Consider the following 21,346-nt stretch of genomic DNA (forward strand, 5'->3'; position numbering starts at 1 on the left):
AAAGAGGGGCGAGGTGAGAATGGGGCCATGGCCCAAGCACCCTCTATGTTTGGAAATGTGGAATCAAACTGGCACGTTGCACCCTTTCAAAAAGTGACAATTATTCCGTCAACATCTGTTCCCCAACAAGAATTCTGGCTGAGTCAGCCAGAATTTCTCCTGGAACTACAGCTGTCATGGTCATCCTCTCGTGTGTGTGTGTGTATGCACGCACACTTACACTTCAGGCCATGGCTGAAAACCAAAAGTTAGAGGATAAAATTACTGTATGTTATACTATAGTTTCACACAAAGCCAATAACATAATACAGAAGGTACCCTAAGAATGTTACACACGCAAAATGGCAGAATTCTACCTGCCCTTACACACACATTTCCACTAACAAGAATGGAATTCACACTGTCCCCACCCGCTCACCCAACCAAACACAGTTCCTATTTAATCCCCATGTTGTCCTATGTAACATAAGATGTAAGATAAACTATTTGCATCAATGAAGAAAATGTGCTGTAAAAGTTATAGGTATGCGGTATTGTGAATATTTTAGAAGGATATCTTTGGTTTTACCTCTCTCATAACAAAAATTAGGCAGGCAGCGTATCACCTGTTGTTTTATGTTATTCATTTTACACAGAATTGAACAAAAGAGACCTTTCTAACCAGAAGTTAGAGATGTATGGATTGTGTGTTGGTTAGTGTAACAGTTGTTTGGTCCCTGGTACTTATTACTGAGTTTTTTAACATGCAAGCTGACAGTTGGAGCTGTTCTGTAATGTACTCACAGCAAGCAACTGTTCCTGTTGTGTTTAGAGCAAAGGGATCAAGCTTAGTAAATTAATTCTTAATTGTTTGTGGAGAATCAAGGAAGTGTAGTAATTAGAGATAGGCTCTAGCTGCAAAGTTTTCAATAGTCCACTTTTTCAGAGGTGCTGTGCCATTGACTTCAATTGGACTTGCAGGTGCTCAGCAGGTCTCACAGTCAGGTGCTGTGCTTTTAAGGGCCAGCTAGAGAGAGCTCTGCAGGGGATCTGAGGAGGTTTCTGGCATCTACAGGCAAAAAAACTTGGAAATTCTTGTTCTGAGCAAGTTTCAGCTTGTCTCTTCTCAGCAAGGAGACAGGTTAGCTGTGAACATATATCCATTTGTTTTGGGAACAGAACTGGCAAGGGGTCAAAGTAGATGGTAGTCAGGAGATGCAGCAATGGCAGAGGGGAGAAGAGGTGGTAGGCCAGCGGTGGGCAAACTTTTTGGCCCGAGGGCCACATCGGGGTTGCAAAACTGTATGGAGGGCCGAGTAGGGAAGACTGTGCCTCCCCAAATCGCCTGGCCCCCACCTCCTCCCACTTCCTGTCCCCTGACTTCCCCCCTCAGAACCCCTGACCCATCCAATCCCCCCCGGCTCCTTGTCCCCTGACTGCCCCCTCCTGGGTCCCCCCCCCCAATCTTAACAGCTCCTCTGGGACCCCACCCTCTATCCAACCCTTCCTGCTCCCTGTCCCCTGACTGCCCTGGCCCCTATCCACACCCCCGCTACCTGACGGGCCACCCGGGACTCCCACACTTATCCAATCTCCCCCCATTCCTCATCCCTGGGCCCCCAGAACCTCCGCCTCATCCAACTCCCCGCTCCATGTCCCCTGACTGCCCCCCGGAGTCTCCTGCCCCTTATCCAACCCCCAGGCTCCCTGCCCTCATACCATGCCACTCAGAGTGGCATGTCTGGCAGCCGCAGCACTTAGCCAGAGCTAGACACACTGCCATGCTGCCCTGCAGAAGTGCGCAGCCCCGCCACCCAGAGCACTGCTTGCGTGGGGGCATGGCTGTGGGGCAGTGGGGACAGCAGGGGCAGGGCTGGGGGCGAGCCTCCCTATCCAGGAGCTCAAGGGCCAGCCAGGACAGTCCTGCGGGCTGGATGTGGCCTGCAGGCCATAGTTTGCCCACCTCTCTGGTAAGCAGTGTTCTGTTGAGGTTCTTTGTAGGGTTAGACAAAAGCTTAATGAATTATGAGTGTTGTGGAAGACAAGTCAAAAATATAGTCATCAGTACTCTGAGGGTTAAATTCTCAGTGGGAGCTGCTGGGTGCTGAGATCTTTTGAATATCTGGTTGCATTAGGTACGTACCTCAATGGAAGCTGAGATCTCTCAAAAAAGCAGCCCCTATTATGGGTGCTATTTGCTTTTGAAACAATGGCCCTAAAATGTTAATCACATTTTTATTAATCAATGGTATTTAGAAATAATGAGTTCTATTAAATGTTCAGTAGAATCCAAAGTGTTCATGTGAAAGTCATATGTTATAAGACTATTCTACTATGTCAGAAATAAATATATTATTGACTATTATGAGTTTTGTTCATACTACATTAACTTTGGAGGGAATGTTTTCATATTAAATGAAATGGTTCACAAGAAGATATATTTATCAGATGAGCAAGGAATGGCTTTTTTTATGATACTCAAGATCTGTGGGCATATTAAGAGGCTCTCTTAGTCTATTCTCCTTGCCTGAATCTCTCGCTAGAGAAGGTACACTCTCTCTAATAGAAAACCCTCATAGCCAGTTGCTTTAAAAAACTTGGATTATTAAGGAGGGGAACCTCAAAAAATTAGATTAGCTTTAAATTTTGATTTAACTAAGCATCAAAATGTTCAATTCATTTTCACGGAAGTCCAGCCCGGGGGCCATTAGAGGTTCTGGGCCTAGCGGCATAAACAGAAAATGTGCAGAAATTATATGAGACAAATCTGAATCTTTAAAAAATGTGGTTCAAGCCTGGTGCTCCAGCCAAACATTTATACCCATCCGTATGTAGAACCAGCTTTTTCCTTTCACTGTAGAGGTCAGTAGTGTTGTTACAAAATGTAACTATCCACACGTCAGTACATCTGAGGCTATTGTGCTGTCTCAAAGGCATGATACTTTTGCCCATTCTTCCAACACCAGTAGCCCATCCTGACACCAGTATTGCTCTTCTGCAGCCGATGTCTAGGGGCTTACAAGATGGCTTTCCAGTGTAGTGGAAATCAGTGAGGTGGAATCAGGGTGTAATCTAAGTGTATCTTGCTTTATTTGCATATGTATACACACCAATCCTGAAATGAGATGGTCAAACGTCACGCAGGGCCATTCTAGGAATCTCAGCCCAGCACCACAGCCCCGTTCCCAGGAAGCAACTCTGCTTCTGAAGAATTGACTCTAATCAGAGGTCAAGGCAGAGAGTAAACTCTCCTGCTCCTTACCCAGCCCTTTCTCTCCTGAAGCTGCCTCCTCACATAACCTGGCACAACCCAAAACAGACAACAATACAACGTGTCTTCCTAAGAGTCAAAGCTTGCTCACACATTAAGAAAAATAACTTTGAAGACTGTGTAACAGTCCCACCTTGTGATGCCTACTATAATAATATATTTGATATAAAGAATATATTATTATACATGGCTTCTTCCCCTGAGGTGCTTTTTTTTTCAGTGGGAGGGGTACGGTTAACAAAAGTGCATGGCATTTAAAACTCATCCCAACTACATTAATATCCTTAGCATACTAAGAGATTATCAAATATTCTGATGTTTAGAACAATTTCTCCTGAATACTTGGTCATCCTTCTTTCTGGAGTTCACTACACTAGTTGTTTCGCTAGTTCCTTTCCCATTAGCACGTAAACCTTCCTCCCTACACAGAAATAATAAGAAATGCACAATAAAATGAGTGTGTGCACACTCTCAATGAATGATTATACCAATGCAAAATGGGATGGGGTAGGTTGAGGAGAAGGGTGGTTCTACTTCTAAAGGTAGGGTTGCTGCCACCTGGCAATAAAAATAATGACCTGTCCCATGATGCATCTTCCCTTGTTCTTTCCCTCTTCCCTTCTATTTTACCCTGTTCATCCTCTTGGTACATACTGTATGTGATAAATTTGTTATACTCCATGTATTAATATCCTACATATGTATGGCATCTTTCATCCTGAAATATCTCAGCAAAACTATGGGCAAAAGCTTAACCTCACTAGTTTTGCAGTAGTGGGGTGGAATGGGACAAGATTCATTTGGCTGGCACAGGCCAGAATGGTTTAGGCGATGACAAGGGAAATGCATGGGGAAATGCATCTTACTAGGACTCTACTGAAGCCAAACACTTCTTTTTAATCTGTGATGCTGACTGCAAAATATGCACACGGGGGTGGGGAATTAGGATAGCCTGAAATAGCTGACCATAGCCCATTGACTGCAGTGGACTTAAGCATATGTGTAGGTGCTTTCCTGAATACAGGTGTGTTTTTGCATAAGGCAAAAGTCTTCCAATTTTTATTGATTTATTTAGGAAGTTTTAAAAGGTAAATATCAGCAACAAAATGAGAATCATTACAACACTGATCAAGACAGCTGCATACAGATTAGTCCAAATCCTCTGTAAATCAGCATACCTTCTTTGAAGTCAATAACTCTGAAAACTACTCTGTCCAAGTTTCAGAACATGTTCTAGATTTAAAACCTAATGCCAGCTATCATTAAAAGAATTGTAGCACATGCCATTCCTCCATCTATCTTCTGGTTTTCTATTGCGCCCATCATTACGGTACTTAAGTTCTACTTTGCTTTCATCTATTTGGCCATTTGCTTTCTTCTATTTTAAATACGTCTACTTGTTTCTGAATTTTTGAATCCTCGCTGTCTTTTGAAAAAATTAAGTAATTTTCTTTCCTTTCGGTACTCTAATTAGCAAGCTACTTTCCTACTGAAGTGCTGATAATTAGGAGCATGAGGTTTTGCTGTATTCAAAAGGTGTGAACAAGCAGAGCTCTTTCATTCACAGAACAGCTAATACGAAAGCATTAACAATATGGTACTTAAACTGCAAGCTGTCCTCAAATATGGCAAAATTATGATATAACCTCCAAATGGCCAAATTGCTGGATCTGGATGCCGCATTAATTAAAATAATTCGAACATTAACTGGTGGAAAACACATTTACCTGTAAAATATCTCTAGTTAAATAAACTTTTTGCAAGCCAGAGCAATGTAACCTCATATCCTAGACATTTTTATGGCAGCTTTGAAATGATGCTAGAATAGTCACACAACATATCCTTCTATAACCCTCAGCATTTTTAATATCTTTCAATGATAATCAAGTCACAGAAGCTAAAATGACCAATTTAGATCCTAGAATGGAGTCAGTCTATTACCATATCCATTACTGTTGCTGTGAAATTCAGAGTGGCCGTGCTGTGCAGCATAACAACAATCATAAAGCCCTAGGTGGTGATTGCTTTTTCACATTACTGTATATTCAATAATGGGACTCTTGTATTATGTTTAACAATTCAAAAGCATTAAATAGAGTGATTTTATTTTGAGTATGGATTTTATTTGGTTTCTCTCCTGTCACAGAATTTAGTTCTCTCTGGGGCTCGGTGTGGTTTACTTTTAACACGTCTGGAGGATAGAAGAAGATTTACAGTGGGGAGGATGGAATTAGATTGTCCGGTGAATGTTTTTAGGGTTATGGATGCAGTTTCAGCTTGTACATGCATGTCTGCAAAGCACAACAATTAAATGATTAAAACATTTCAGTTATATTTCTAAGAAGAAACACTGCATGGAACATTATGGAGGATTTTACTTTTAAAAGCTTAATAAGTAAAATACTTAGAAGTGGCCTCATTTCATTTAAGTTGAAAATATTGCTTATGGTACATTCCTGGCAGGAATATTTTCTCTTAAGTAGTAGTTATGTAAACCAAGTTCTGTGATACTGTTGTAGCTTGGATGAAATCAATGGATGGAACTCTCTGAAGTCTGTAGAATTATTCACATGCCTTAAAGTGCATACTTAAGTATTTTGCCGAATTGAGGCCTTGAACAGGGTCATCTCTGCTAAGAATACTTTTCACTATAGAGTAGAATGGGTTCTCTTCATCTGAGAGAAGTAGGTTTGGTTGTCCAACAATATTATGTGGAAATGTACAGTAATATGGGAAAATTTAAGGTTAGAGACTTTGTGCCAAGTAGGGTAAATATATCACAGGACTGGGTCTATGCAATGGAAAAGTTGGGGAGTGTTGACATCTCCTTGCAAAGACTGACTTTTTAACTGATTTATGTCTTACAGGAGTCCAGTAACACCTATTTAAAATTTGGTTTTGGCTAAATAGTCACTGGATAGTGTAGGTGTTTATTTTCCAGTGAAAACAAATTAGTTTCCAGTGAGGTGTTATTTTTAAAACAAAACAAAAACAAATACATATTCCTCTACAGTAGCTGAAGCCCAGATATTGCATCATCCATCTAATGCATAAGGGAATTTGAGATTTACATGAACCCTTCCAGCCTGTTTAACTGTTCTTAGTTTATACAATAAAAATAAAGAGCATAAAAAGCAAAATAGATTTTAAAAGTTTCCTGCTGTATTATAGAAGGTGGTATGGGTACAGATAAAATTTTTTGGTTTAATCTGACAGTGTCCTTTAAATTGCAGTGGAATCTGTGTTCATTTATGATGGATATGTTGCTTTTCCACTGTACAAAATGATTTTCCACCTGTGTGTTGTTAATACCGCTTACATATTAGATAATTGTATCCAGCTGTGTGGCATTGTGGACCCCATGACCTTTGGTGCATCTAATCCTCCATTCTTATTCTTTGCAGATGGGAATCCATACACCTGGTGGGTTGGAAAAGCCAATGAGAAGCACTACTATTGGGGTGGCTCTGGACCTGGCATTCAGAAATGTGCCTGTGGCATTGAACGCAATTGTACTGATCCCAAATACTATTGCAACTGTGATGCTGATGCTAAACAATGGTAAGTGGGTTGTTAAAACTATTACCAAAACTCTGGCTAGTCATGGTCCTATGGTCTTACCCTTCACTTCTTAAATGGTTTTTGTGAAATCTGATACTCTTAAATCACTTCAGTTTGTTAACTCATTCCTTACTATGCTGAATTCAAATAGCTTCAAGCCACTGGTTCCCTGCTTCCTTACTATTATTTTTTTCTGAATCAATTTGCCCTTGTCAGTAATAAGTAGACCTTGGATGGCTTCTTCTATGGTTAGTCTTTATTTTCTGCATCATAAAGTTCAGTAATTTAGGAAACTTTTATGATGCACATTTGGCTGTATTTGTTATCCAACAGCCATGTGGTTAATGACACAATAAGATTCCACATGATATGGTAATGCTGTGCAATTCAGGAGGAGAATGGCCAATCTCTCCTAATAACTTTTATATTTATTGGCCTGGCTGTGAGAGGTTTTTTTATATATAAGTGTTTGTTTGTTTTGTTTTGTAAAATATAAATACAGATCTTTTGGGGACCATAACTATTCCAAAATACCTGTCTGGCTGGCTGTTCTATATCTATAATGTCAGACTCCATGGTACCTAAGCAACATGCATGTCTATTGTATAAGAACAAACTCCCTTGAAAAAGGCTAAAATTACAAAGTCAAACACTCATAATTAAGGCTGTGATTATATCATGGAGGTCATGGAAGTCAAAGAATCTGTGACTTCTAGAGACCTCCGTGATATTTTCTGCCCTGGGGCTGGAGCCGTCAGCAAGCAGCCCCACAGCTCTCAGCCGCTGGGCCAGCGGGGTGGGCCACCAGCCGCTCCTAAGTGCCAGCAGCAGGGGGACCCCAGCGTTCCCAGTCCCCACGGGCAGTAGGGGGACCATGAAGCTCCCAATCCCCGTGTGCAGACCCCGGACATCCTAGCTACCAAGGGTAGCAGGGGGACCCTGGAGCTCCCACTCGCTGTGGGCGGCAGGAGCCCCCCCCCCAATGTCAAGGTGTGAGAGGCGGCAGGGGCCGCAGCGGCTCAGGTGCAGTGAGTGCTCCTCCCTCCCCATTTTGTCAGGGATATTTGTAGTAAAAATCACAGACAGGTCACAGGCTTCCATTAATTTTTGCTTATTGCCCATGACCTGTCTGTGATTTTTACTAAAAATATCCATTGCAAAATCTGAGCCTTACTCATAAGTTAGGAAAACCCATAACCTTCATTCATCCTCCTTGGGCAGATCTATTATGATGGTTTTTAATTACTTCATAACATACTGTTTTTTCCTACAGGATTCCTGCTTCATTCAGTACACAGGCTGCATGGTGCTAACATCGGATCGGAGTTCTGTAGTGAATAATTGTTCCTCTGTAGGAAGAACAATTGTAGAGAAAGCCCTACTTAGCCTCAGTATATATTATCATTAGCAAAACAACATGTGTTTCCCTAAACTTGTTCTTGGAAGCAGCTAAACTGTTTTTACTGAATCTTTCTAAAAACATAGGAAGAGTTGGCAGTAACATTTGGCATAGCATGTTTGAATTTAAAATCTCTGTTTACGAATTTGATCTCTGTTTACAGATTTTGTTTTTCACACCTCTTCCTTTTGCTTTTTATAGTGATGCTTTACAATAAATAACATCAAGAAAACTTATTTTCTTTATAGGCAGGATGAATCTTGGTCTAACCTAAGAGACTTTTCTTCCCTCTTTTTTTATAGTTAAGAAGTTTGAGTATAATTGTTTCTCCTGTCGTGTCTTGGAATATTCAGTAATCAATAATATGCTTACTTTTATGAGCATATGTTACATTGGTAGCTACTTGTTGGTATTTGAATCAGTAGTTCATTTAATTTAGTAATTCATCGGACTATTCATAAATGGTGACATGAAATGGCTGGCATAAATATGGGAATGAAGTATGAAAAATACACAATGGGAATGTTAGAGGAATATTTGTAGGATCTGCAAGAATGGTATTCTAGGATGGGAAAAAAAATCAAACAAAGAAATACTGGTTTCATAGCAAGCTTAGGAAATGCTGGGGTAATATGGTATGAGGCATGTTACAGGATGAGCAACAGAACACTACAGAGATAAAGAAAGAGAAGTCAACAGTAGACAGAGATAGTAGTCAGTATATGATGCAGAGCTGAGGAGCTAGGATTACACAGAGGGAAGAGAAATAGCAAGTCATGCAGGGGATACTTACTGGAACACCAGCTAGATGTTCCAGTGTAATAGCAGAGAGCTATGGTAATGACCCAAGGAACATATTGTCATAATAAGGAAAATGATGCAATTTCGGACATCTGTGCTTTTTGTTTGCTCGAGGCAATGACAATGTGTCCATGTATAGCGGTTTCCATGTACTGTACAGTATATTAACTAATGCATCATTTGCTTTGAAGGAAATGTGCAGGGAAATAACTGACTATTGGCCTTCACTTGTGGCCTCCTTTCCTCAAATCCAGTGATAGTTGGAGTTTTTGGCATATTTCAGAAGGGCTCCCACAAAATCTCACTCTCCTCCCCATTAGCTTGTGTGCCAAGGGTACAGAGTGGTGGATTTTATTCATTTTGTTTCCAATATGAAACAAATTATTTATTTATAACCGTAACCAAGGAAAGAGACAACACCATTTGACAAGCAAGCTGCACTTTGGCAGAAACAGTTACAATTATTTTTTATGGGAACTCTTTCAGTTCTCTATTATAGTGTAATGTTCAATATGTGTAATCAGAAGCAGGGATGAAGTTCTAGAAGGTGAGACTAGAGGCAATGTCCCTAGATTTTGATTTTTTTTAATGCACATCTTTTGGTGCCATCTAATCTATGCCAAAGTCAAAACATTTGCTTTTCAGAAGTATTTTGTTGAGCCTCCGGGCTGAGGCTCAGGGATGAGACATCTCAGACCAGGATGATTTAGCAGTATTTGGAGATCACCCCAACCATCCATTCAATTTAGTGGTGACAGATTGTTAACAGGGGTCCCCAGTGCATCATTGTTCAACTTTCAGTTCCAGGCAGCAAAGCTTCTGCCTGAGTTGGGTTTTTCCTGCATCAGTGTCTGCAGCAGTACTTTTGAATTTTGGCCCTAATTTCTGTAATTGGGGAGAGACTTGAACAAGGAGCCAGAAAAAAGGGAAACTGAGGCTGGGGGGGATGACTGGAAGCTGATGGAGAAGAGGAAAGACAGATTGGATGAGGAGCCAGGATGGGAAAGCTGGGCTCAGCTGGACAAGGAGCTTAGGAGGATGGAGAGACATGCAATTACTGGGAGAGACTGGGCCTCAGAAGGAGAATCCAGAGTGAAAGACTAAGTGGTGGGGCAAGGGCACTGGGGCTGGGATGCAAAGCCTGAAGAGTGAAGATTGGGATTAATTAGGCAAAAAGAATGGGACTTGTATGATGTTCTGGGGATGGGAAAGAGACAGGACTGGGGTAGGGATAGGTTGGACAGAATGGGACACAAGGGGGAACAAGTAGAAGAGTCACAGCACATGTTTCTCTCCAGAGGCTGCAATGGAACCTAAGATTCCAGAGTCTCACTATTCCCATGCAGTCAATAAAATACATGTGAAATCCACTGACAAAGTATCTCATTGCATCCCCCCAGACAGAGGATGATAACATAGTACTCCTACCAGTTCCTCTATTAACTCAAAAGGCAGAGGTCTGTGTGGTGGATTTAAAGATTCTTGTCCTGCTGATGAACCATGTGGGTATCAATATGATGTCACATCATGGAATTTCTGGGGAGTTTTTTCAGTTTACCTTTTTTAAAAAAAAAACCCTAACTACCGAGAAGTTACACACACACACACACACACACACACACACACACACACACACACACACACACACACACACACACACACACACACTCTTAATTAAAAGAATATTAAGATTACAAAGTTAACTACTCAAAATGTAGGAAATGCCAGAATTGAGAGCCTGTGAAACCTTAGTTTGTCCCTCTTGTGCATATGCATCATGAAGTGTTCAATTACATGATTATATACTATATTTTTGTATAGGAGTCATTGTTCATGATGGACCTTTTCTAGGATGTATAGTAAAGGAAGAGGTTGCCTTTAGGACCCCTGCCTTGTTTGTTGCAGAAGTTGGAAGGTGTGTAGTGAATGAGGCAGGGGATTGCAGGAAGAGGAAGGACCATCTCATGGTTAATGTCATTGAATGCTGCCATGGAGAACTGGATTCTATCCCTGCCTCTGCCACAGAGCTTCCTATGTGATGCTGAGCAAGTTACTTCAACCAAACTTTTCACGAATTGTCAATGATTGTGTGCTCTTCCTTTTCTGGATGCCCATTTTAAGACGTGAGGGTCTGATTTACAGACTCAGCTATGTATGAAGTCAATGGGAGTCATACTTTGAACATACAAAGTGCTATATAATGCTAAGTACTCTGAAAAGTCAGATCCGATGCACCTCAAACTGGGTGCCCAAAATTAGTGAACACTATTTTTACCTTAATTTCTCTGTTCCCTGACTGTAAGAGGGACACAGGGATGTTGTGAAAATAAATTCATGTTTGTGAAGCACTCAGATACTATAGTGATGAGCACCATAGAAAAGCCCATGAGGAAATGTAAGTATTCTGTATTCAGAGCAGGGTTTGAATAGTGTGCAGTAAATAAGGCCACTGAACAATGAAGATAAAACAAACTATTTAATAGCTGCTCACTGAAGGAGCATGGTCCATCCTGTGCACTGAATGGAGCAAAGGTCCTGGGAGAAAAAACTATGTAACGATGCAATTAAAGACTATCATAATACATACGTAAAATTGCTTAGGCAACCGTAATTCTCACATTTCCTAAGTTTTGAGTGCTTAACTTTGGAACCTTAATATTCTTGTGTGTTCGTCTTGGCTCTCTGAGCTAAGACGTGAAAACATTATCTTAAATAGTGTAGTCTTTAATGTACTGTACCCGCTATACAGTGATGTTCAAAGGGTAATGTGTACAATGCCCTCTATATGCGCTAGACAAGGTACCTGTGGACTTTAAGAGCTAACTTTGATTTTCTCTGCTTTCATTTTGTGTCATAACCCTGATGCCTCCGAAACCTGGATGGTTTCTGTGTTAATGTTGTTAGAAACACTAAAAATTAACTTATAAAACAAGAGTAGGAGAAATGAACAGTGTAAACCACATAAATGAACTGAAGACTTCAGAAGATGTAAAATAGGACATAAAGTTACAATCAAGTTATCTACAGTGGCTATATGGATGTAATGGGGCCAGGCTAACCTAAATAAATAAACGCATAGTTAGGATTAGTCATAAAGCTGTAGTGATGTATAGACTCTTAGACTTTAAGGTCAGAAGGGAGCATGATGATCATCTGCTATAGTGAGCTGAATAACTGTTTGCAAGATAGCTTAACACTTGTGGTTTACATGCAAAGCTCATTAATAGTTTAAAAGTTCTAGACCTTAAAGTATATTAATTTAGACCCAGCTGTGAATTTAGATGCTGCTTTGTATTTGTTTTATTGTTGCTTGCACTTCAGACAGCAGATTACGCTTCTAAGTGCATGAAATAAAAGAGTGATTCTCTGTGGATTGTAAACTTGGGTGAATTGTAGACTCCCAATTGGGGTTTTAAAAAGCACTCAGACTGAATGTTGTGGATGGTTATATTTTATTCCCTATTTTGCAGCCTCTGTTTGCACCTCCTGGGTTTCAGACATGCTGCTGTGATGACATCACAAAAAATGCCATCAGAGCAACACAAAGGAGAAAGTCACACAAACACACACACACCCCCTCAGCCTTTGAGACAGTATGAGAAACCTGTTCACAGGAGCACACACACACCTTTGAGACAGTGTGGGAAGCCTGTTCACAGGAGCAGGAAAAAGCATTATGCAGCCACCCAAGGGAAAGCAAATGAACAAGTGCTGCCTGGCAGTTTACCCCAGCTTTGCTACTTTGCAGAAACTGAAGTGGATGGGCAGGCCATTTACAGCTCCTCTCCTGCTTTGGCCAGTCCTTACATCATCACTTCCGCCATGCAGATAGGTTCTTCCTGTCAGTCATGCAGCGCTTGCCCCATTTTTCTCTCCATCTAAGTGGAGTACAAGAGATGGCAAAGAAGACAGTAGATAGTTTGGCTGGGGTTCAGCAGACATAATTGTGCTCATAAAAGCAGCTCCTAGTGGTCAGTGGCTATAACAATGGATCATAGCTGGGCTTGGTAGCATTTAATTTTTATGTTATGATTTTGATAGTTTATTTTTAAGCTTTTTTTCCTATTTTTATCAATTTACATTTTCATAGTTGTCGTAAATTATAGGACGGAAGAGTCAGGCAAAAACCACTTAATGACAGTAGACAATCAGATTCAAGTTAAAGCTTCTAACTATTAAAACACAAAATTTCAACCTCACATGTTAAAATATACTAAGTAAATATCCCTTGATCAAACTCTAAGAAGTTCTCAAGCAACATTTTTCTTACTTTTCCTATCTGTAAATTTCAGTTTTTATTGATAGAAATATTTTTTCATCAGTGTTTGTGTGTTTGGTGAAATTGACTTTGACGTTTACTAATAAAAATTGAATCCTTCCAAGACTGATCATAGCACAAAAGCTGTATGGCACAGGGATTGTATCTTCATATGTGTTTGTGCAGTGCCTAGCACAATGGAGTCTCAATAGGGATTGAGATCTCTGAATGCTTTTGCAGTATAAATATTAAGTAGTAATAAAAGTGGCAGTGTTGCACAAGGAGAGAAAAACAGAGAAAGGATAGGGTTGCAAGTGCTTCGCCTTCAGCTTTAATTAAGTTAACATTGATCTCAGTGAAGTACCTATTATTCATGCCTGCTATGAAATTACGCTTTATATAAGTGAACCAGATTGCATGAAAAGGGTTCAGCTTGCTTGGTCTAACAAAGGTCACTCATTCAAGAGCTTATAGTCAATGCCTAATGACAAGATTGAGCCTTGGTCTCAGGAGGATAAACAGTCTGCCTACTCTGTGAAATCATTTGCTACTGTTGTCTGCATCAAGTGCTTCCTTAAGCAACTGCTAGACAGAGCTTGCCTAGATTGCACATTGTTAGGTTAAATGCATTACATTTCTTATACTAAACACTATTATTATTTATATGGTATCATGTCACTGCAGAGATAGACAAGCTGTACTAAACAAGTAACTAAGTACCTATCCCAGAAGCTACTAGGAGGGTTAGTTTGTTGGTTTTGAATAGCAGCCATCATCATATTATATAAGATGACAGAATGAGTTAGTGCAGTACAATGCACATAGAATAAGAACAGTGTGTAGTACAGTCATTACAGACAGGCATAGCATGAGCAGGGTTGATGAGTATTGATTGAGATGCTGATCTTTTGAGAAGTGTTTGGTGGTCTTGGGGAAGACGAGAGTAGCAACCAAGAAGAATTAGAGCCAGGATTGAAGAGGTGTGGGTAATAGCTATAAGAAAAGTGGTGGTTTCCAAACTAACAATGAATCAGACAAATGTCAGTATTGGGGAAAAAATGAAGGGAAATAACACTAGAATGTCACTAAAGCAAAAGTAAATTGTTGATGAAGTAATTCGAGACCACTTTGTCATCAGTGCTCTTGACTCTGGGAATAAATCAAGTGGCTGCAGACAGCCTAATTTTCTTGTTTATCCTCAGTCACACTTTGGAAATCAAAGCTGCTTCCTCCAGTGTCTTTGCAAAATTTTCTTTTATTTGTGTAAAGTATTTGACAGGACACTCTAAAGCATACAACATTCCTTTACTTAATAACTTTTAGTTTACCCTTTAGCAAGGGCATGGAAGAAAGTTTCACAGGATATAAAAGATTGCTAAGGTTTACACATGATGTGTGTTAGTGGATGGATTAGGGATTGGGTGCTGGTATTCAGGTTCTGTTCATGGCTGTGTCAATGACTCACTGTCTGACCTTGGGCAAATCACTTACGGCCAGATTCTCAAAGGTATTTAGATACAGATAGATGCCTAATGGGATTTTCAAAAGTTCCTACGCGTTGAAATCAGTGGTTCTTAGGAGCCAAACTCATTTAGGGTGTGTCTACCTGAGGATACTCAGGAAAATTAATCTAAATTCACGTTTAAATTGAATTAGTAAACAACATTAAATCTCTGGTTGGACACTCTTGTTCAGAATTAATGTGGCTTTAATTCACTTTGAGAATGATGTAAACTGAATCAAATTAAGGCCACTTTAATTCTGAGTAAAAGTGTTTCCATAGGGATTTGATGTGGTTTAACTAATCCACTTTAAATTCACACCTTTGGTTAATTCTGATTCATTTTCCTGAGTGTCCCTATGTAGACAAACCCATAGTCACTTCTGAAAATCCCACTTAGCAACTATTTGCATCTTTAGCTACCCAAATATCTTTGTAAATCTGACCCTTAGCTACTCGAGGTATGTCTACACAGCAAAGAAAACCCCCTGGCTGGCCCATGCCAGTTAACTCAGGCTTGTGGGGTCAGTCTACAGGGCTGTTTCATTGTTGAGTAGACTTCTGGACTTTGTCTGGAGCCTGAGCCCTGGGACCGTTCCACCTTGCAGCATCCTAGAGCCTGGAATCCAGCCTGCATCTAGATGTCTACACAGCAATCACACATCCCTGCAGCTCGAGCCCTCCAAGCTGAGTCAGTTGACACAGGCCAGCTACAGGTTTTTCTTTGCTGTGTAGATATACCTTGAGCTTTTAATTCAGAGGTTTCCAAACTGTGGTCTGTGGAGCACCTGCTGGTGGTTCACAGAGAACTGTTGGTCATGGTTTTGGCTCCTCCTACTCATTTCCAGTGGCTTAACATACATTGGATACTTTGCTAGCATTACTTTTCCATGTCTATAATTACAGTAGTTTCCACCGATGCTATGAGAATGAGGTCGAGATTGGTCTACATAACCTCCCATAACAGTAGGTTAAGGGTGACAACCCCTGCCTTAGTTGACCGTTCTGTAATATGTATCTGCAGTGTCTCACCTTTGTGGTGAAATGTCATTAATCACTGTTTATAAAATCATTTTGAGATCCTTGGGAGAAGCAGAGTTGAAGAAAACAAATATAAATATATTCAAAAGAATTAGATTGACTAGTTTCAGTGATGAACATGCACAATTGCCTGTAGCTAATTTGTAAATGAAAGTATCCAAATTGTACACACACATGTTACGCACCTAATTTGGCCAGTTGCACATCTAAATCAAGAACGTTTATACATAGATTAGCCACATACAATTGTGCAAGCCATCCATTTCACATGTTTCATTTTCCAGTGTTATATAATCAGCTACTAACATCTACGATATCCTGATGTTTTGCACAGCATTATATGGGCATGATCAATCTGTTTCCCAGAAATTGATGAAATTTTGTAGAATTAGACCACTTTTTTGAAAAATAGGACTTTGTGAAAATGTCGAATCATAAAGTCATCTTTCAAAATGACAGGCCAGAAAAAACAGAGGACAGTAGTAACAGTATAAACAGAGTTCAGTTTATAAAAGCCTGAAATAGCAATACCTGTGCTGTTTTGTATTTTCTTTGCTATGCTTACATCATATGCCAGATCTTTTGAAACTGAGAAGTTGATTGACTTGATTGCTGTTCTTTCCCTATCACACAACTGAATAACCTTATTCTAGTTTCTCAGGTGTGACTTTGCAAGTTTTCTGCTACACCATCATTTTCATTTTTGGTGATAAAAGATAAGAAGCTAATTCCATTTCTTGTTATGTTATGCAGTCAGCATTTAGCACTCTCCCTGTATATAATTACCCAGAAAAAGAAGTTACATGAACGCTCGGTTGCAAAATCAAGCACTTAAAAGTTAGGAAATGCTAGAATTAAGATTGTTGGTGCCCTGTTCTCAGAAACAGCTGAGCCATTTTGCCTATATCATCCAGATAAAATCAGCCTGAGGCATACACCCAGCATGGGAAATTTCAACACAAAAGGTAAAAGTTTGGCAAAGTTCTAAGCAACTGCAAACTGGGTCTTATAATGGGAAGTGTTGGGAAAACGTAGTAAGTGGTGGTACCAGCTCCACCTGTAATGATCTATTTTTATACAGCACTTCTCATCATTTGGATCTGATATCCAGCTGTTTGGTGGGTTGGGTGTATACCAAGGGTAAATGCTAGGCCTATTGAAGTTGTGTGGATTCTATGGGGAGAATTTCATTTACTGCTGTCTCTAGCCTCTACAGAAATAGAAAGCCACAGAGATCTCAATTTTCTGGCAGTTCTCCTGCTATCTGTCACCACTGAGCATTTCCAGCCTCTTTTCTGCTTCCCCAGAAAGTGGGAGTTGAATGCTGTCATTACTGATAGTCAGGGATTGAGTAGGAGACTAAGAGATGGCAGTTAGCAAGGAGTGATAAGAATTTGCCACAATGCCAAAATCATGCAACAAATCCACTTGCTAAGGGAAGTAACATCTTTCAAATTACTATTCTTTGTAATGCAGGAGCACTGAAGACCCCATTGTGCTAGGCGCTGTACAAACACACACCAAAAAGACAGTTCCTTCCCTAAGAATTTGTAAGTTGTTGTGAAAGTGATGTCCCCTGACCCATTATGGTAACTAAAGGTTCTTTTGTTGCTCTAAGGAAGTGAGAAGGACATCATCCCAGAAATAGATGTATTGTTTTTGTTAGCATTTGGGGAGAGGGGAGTATTCATACAGTCCTAATTCAGAGGGAAGAGCAGCACTAATCATCCACACCATTCTCTTCTGCTCCTCCTTTTTCTCCTTAGATGTCCCATCCAAGTGCTAACAATGCCCAATCACATTTCACATGTGAAATCTGATAGGATCAAGAGCCCAAGGTGATAGAGCTTCAGGTCATTAGGCATTTAGGGATTAAGTTCACAGTGAAACACAGCAAAACATCCCGGCTGTTTGTTTTCCCCTCTATTGATATTATCCAATTTTGGGATTGTAGCTATGGACCCACAGCCTTTTTATCCCACGTTGACACTAGTTGCTATTCAGCTCTGATCCAATACATTTGAGGCAGAGCTTCATTGTATGCTCCTAGCCTATGGCAGCAAAAACTTCAGGAACTGAGCATTCTCCAAGATTGAAAACACAACAAACTGTGAAAATTGAAAACAATTTAATTATCATGGGTTTACTCAGCAGCCTGATTACTCTGTTAAATAACACCTCCTTGCTCGGTATTGTATATCCAGAGCCATATCTGCTTCTTTTGTTCATGCTCATCCCAGTGAACAACACAGAGTCTAAGGAGCTATGGGTGAGGGAGCTGCATGTTATTCTGGGTCCTGTATCATCAGCAGAATTGTCTACCATGCTCCATGTGCAGAAACTATTGAAGTTTGATGATTGTTGATGATAGCTGAGCAGAGAAGGAATCCACCTTGACTTTTGAATTCAATGAGTTTTCAGTGCTGGCAATTAAAGGGGAAAAAAACAGTTGTCCTTGTAAACTGAACTAATTTGCTCTGGAAATATTTAAGAGATAACAAGCATGGGCCCCACAATGCCATTTTTCAGAGTTACTTTTCAAAACACTTTAAGAAAATAGGAACCTAGAGATTGCAAAACTGGATTAGACTTGAGTCCTTTTAGTTCAGTACACTGTCTCAGACAGACTAGCACCAGATGCTTCAGTAGGAAGTAGAACTGGGAGAATATGTGGTTTTTTTGTTTGTTTGTTTGTTTGTTTTTCTTTGGAAACTTCAGGAGGAAAACATTTGTTTGTTTCCACAAATGTTTGGCATTTGTCAGTAAATTGGAAGAATCTGTTTTGGGCTAGAAAACTCTGAGTATATGTGTGTTTTTATGAACTTTTAACTCAGTGGTTAAGGCACTTGCTTGAGGTGTGAAAGACCCATATTTGAATCTCCCTGCTGGAGCAAGGGCTTGAACTCAGATCTCCCTAATTACCAGAGTGCAGGCTATTTTGGGGTGGTTTGCTCTCAGTCTCTTCTGTTGATGCTGTCCCTGGTTATATAAATACATAAATATTCATTGGGCCATTGAGAGAGAGAAAAAATGACTCTAGCTTCATGATTAAAACACTCATCTGGGAGGTAGGAGATATGGATTCAAATCCCTCCTCTGAATCAAGAAGAGAAGATTCAGCAAAAATGTACTTTTCGGCAAATAAAATATTCATCTGAAAAATGTTGCCCAGGAGAAATGTAAGAACTGTGCAGTAGGAGGATAATCTGTCCTCCCCCATGGTGGGTCTCATCCTGGTCTCTAACAGTTAGAGATTGTGTTAAACCCTGAAGCATGGGATTAAAATCCCTTTCAGAATTTGCTAGCATTAGCTATTATAATGCTGCATATTCTTGTTATCCATATAAATGCACAATACATGTTTGAATATTACTAAAAAGTTTTGATAGGCTTATAAATTAATATAACAGGGTTTAATTATATGAAACGGTGCTACCGTATGTATAGACAATGTAAAATGTTATCCTCAAAGTATTTATTTTCTTTCTTAATTATTAAACTTAATGAATGAAGTGCAGAAAAATCAATTGGCAAACACTAGCAATACCCACAATACATCACCTAAGACGATACCGAATTTTTAAACAATAAAATGTCTATGGTCTTAACTTAAGAATAAATTACATTACTGTCACCCCCAGTCAAGGAAAGACATAATATGCCAAGCAGTGCGCACTGCAGAATTTTCAGCCACCAGTTATTTTCTCCTGGCCCTTCCACTTCTATTTGTACTAACTTAAAGATTAATGACTTTGCTGTCAGTGCACTGAGACGAAGATGAAATCAGTGGCAGTGCCCAACAGCTCAATATATTTTACCTAGTGTTAACACTGCTTAGCTTTCAAAGAAAACAGGTGGTGGTTTTGCTCCCCTTAACTTTTAAAAGTCCGCTGACTTTGTAGAATCACTCTTACAGTTGGTGGATGACATGTGAAAGATGTGGCATCCTGTTTGCGCAGGGCAGAGGCAGAATATAAGCAGGGCTTTGCAGTCACTATTGGTTTGTCAGTCGAACTGGCTGAAAATTTTCCAACAGAACAGTGTTTCATTGGAAAATGCCAGTTTGGCAAACCTGAAATTTCTCACAAAAGTGAGTCGTGTTTGATGAACTTTCACTGAATCATAGTCAAGGGTCTAACCGCTTACCTAGCAGGCTCTGGGGAAGCTCCAGTGTGAACTGCTCTAGGGATAGGGACCCCAAGCTTCGAGGATCTGAAGCTCTCAGGCAGCTCTGTCACATATTCAGGTTGGAACTAGAAATCCCAGTTTCAGCCAGCTCTCATTGTCATTATTGTTTGCAGTCATATCTAACTGAGATGCAGTTGGAAAAGTCCATCAAGCCGAAGATAATTGGAGATATACCTATCTCCTAGAACTGGAAGGGACCTTGAAAGGTCATCGAGTCCAGCCCCCTGCCTTCACTAGCAGGACCAAGTGCTGATTTTTGCCCCAGATCCCTAAGTGGCCCCCTCAAGGATTGAATTCACAACCCTGGGTTTAGCAGGCCAATGCTCGTATCTTTGTTTTCACCATTTGTTTGTTTGTTTGTTTTTCTGGGTGTGTGCGAGTGATGGGAAGAATAGAAACAAAATAACCTTCCCAAACAAACCCCAAAACACATTATATATTTTATATAGCTGACTCCCCTGGATTTGATGAGCTTTTCTGACAGCATCTGTGCAAAATATTGTCCCACATCTAGGTGGTCATTAGACTGAAGTTCCTCCTTACCACTGTCCCTTTGCACAACTCATTCCTAGCTCCCCAAAAAGCCATCACGAAAATAAAGGATAACCAAGCTCTGTAGTGACACTGTTGATTTGGGGAGAGAAGGGAGGCTGTTAAAATGGCATGCTATAGTATTTTATTTTAAAGAGGAAGGCCACTTGCAAAACCTAGTGTAAACCCTGACAACAAATTAATGGGCACCCCAAAACTCTACAAATTTAGCTTCAAAATCAGGGAGCCTGGTAAAGGGGGACTGGAGTTGAGGGTTTTTCACACATCCAAACCTCTGCAAATAGTTCAGATGCTAGCAGTGCTGTTCAGCTCAGGGACTAGGTTAAGGTTTTAGGTTGAGTATTTTGCCTGAACTGGTTCGTGCCTCCCTACTGGATGTTTGTGTCCAATAGATACTGGAAACTTTCCAAGCTGCTCCTCTTCAGTCTCTAATGACTGATGTACAATTTGTTTTTCTCAGCACAATCTTTTCATTAAAGACATTTCTCTCCCTTTGAATCCCTTTCACTCTCTGCATACTATAGCAGTGAAAACTAATAACTCAGGTGTTTACATGTACCCAAGAGCTCCATTCAGATCCACAAGAGTAGCTGACTCTATGTGATGCATACAGACTTTGTAAATCAGGTCCAAGGTCATTTGCTGTTTGTTTATCTCATGTTATTTTCTGCACTGTCTTGAAAATTGTATTATAATATATGCATATTTCATATTTTTGGTTTTTAAAGTAGCTATTTTATATAATCAACTTTAAAGCTATCGTGTCATGCAGCTTTTAGACGTATCGTTACCAGA

The 21,346-nt window shown here is 40.1% G+C and overlaps 1 protein-coding gene across 1 annotated transcript in view; it reads left to right on the forward strand.

The window, feature by feature from the left end:
• The window catches only part of CNTNAP2 (contactin associated protein like 2), a 1,679,055-nt gene that overhangs the window by 1,403,333 nt on the left and 254,376 nt on the right, over positions 1–21,346 (forward strand). The window contains exon 14 of the mRNA XM_030551435.1: positions 6,655–6,811. Coding sequence (XP_030407295.1) covers positions 6,655–6,811 — 157 coding nt within the window. The remainder of the gene's footprint in view (positions 1–6,654; positions 6,812–21,346) is intronic.

This window comes from Gopherus evgoodei, chromosome 2, assembly GCF_007399415.2.
Source record: "Gopherus evgoodei ecotype Sinaloan lineage chromosome 2, rGopEvg1_v1.p, whole genome shotgun sequence".
Lineage (NCBI taxonomy): Eukaryota > Metazoa > Chordata > Testudines > Testudinidae > Gopherus > Gopherus evgoodei.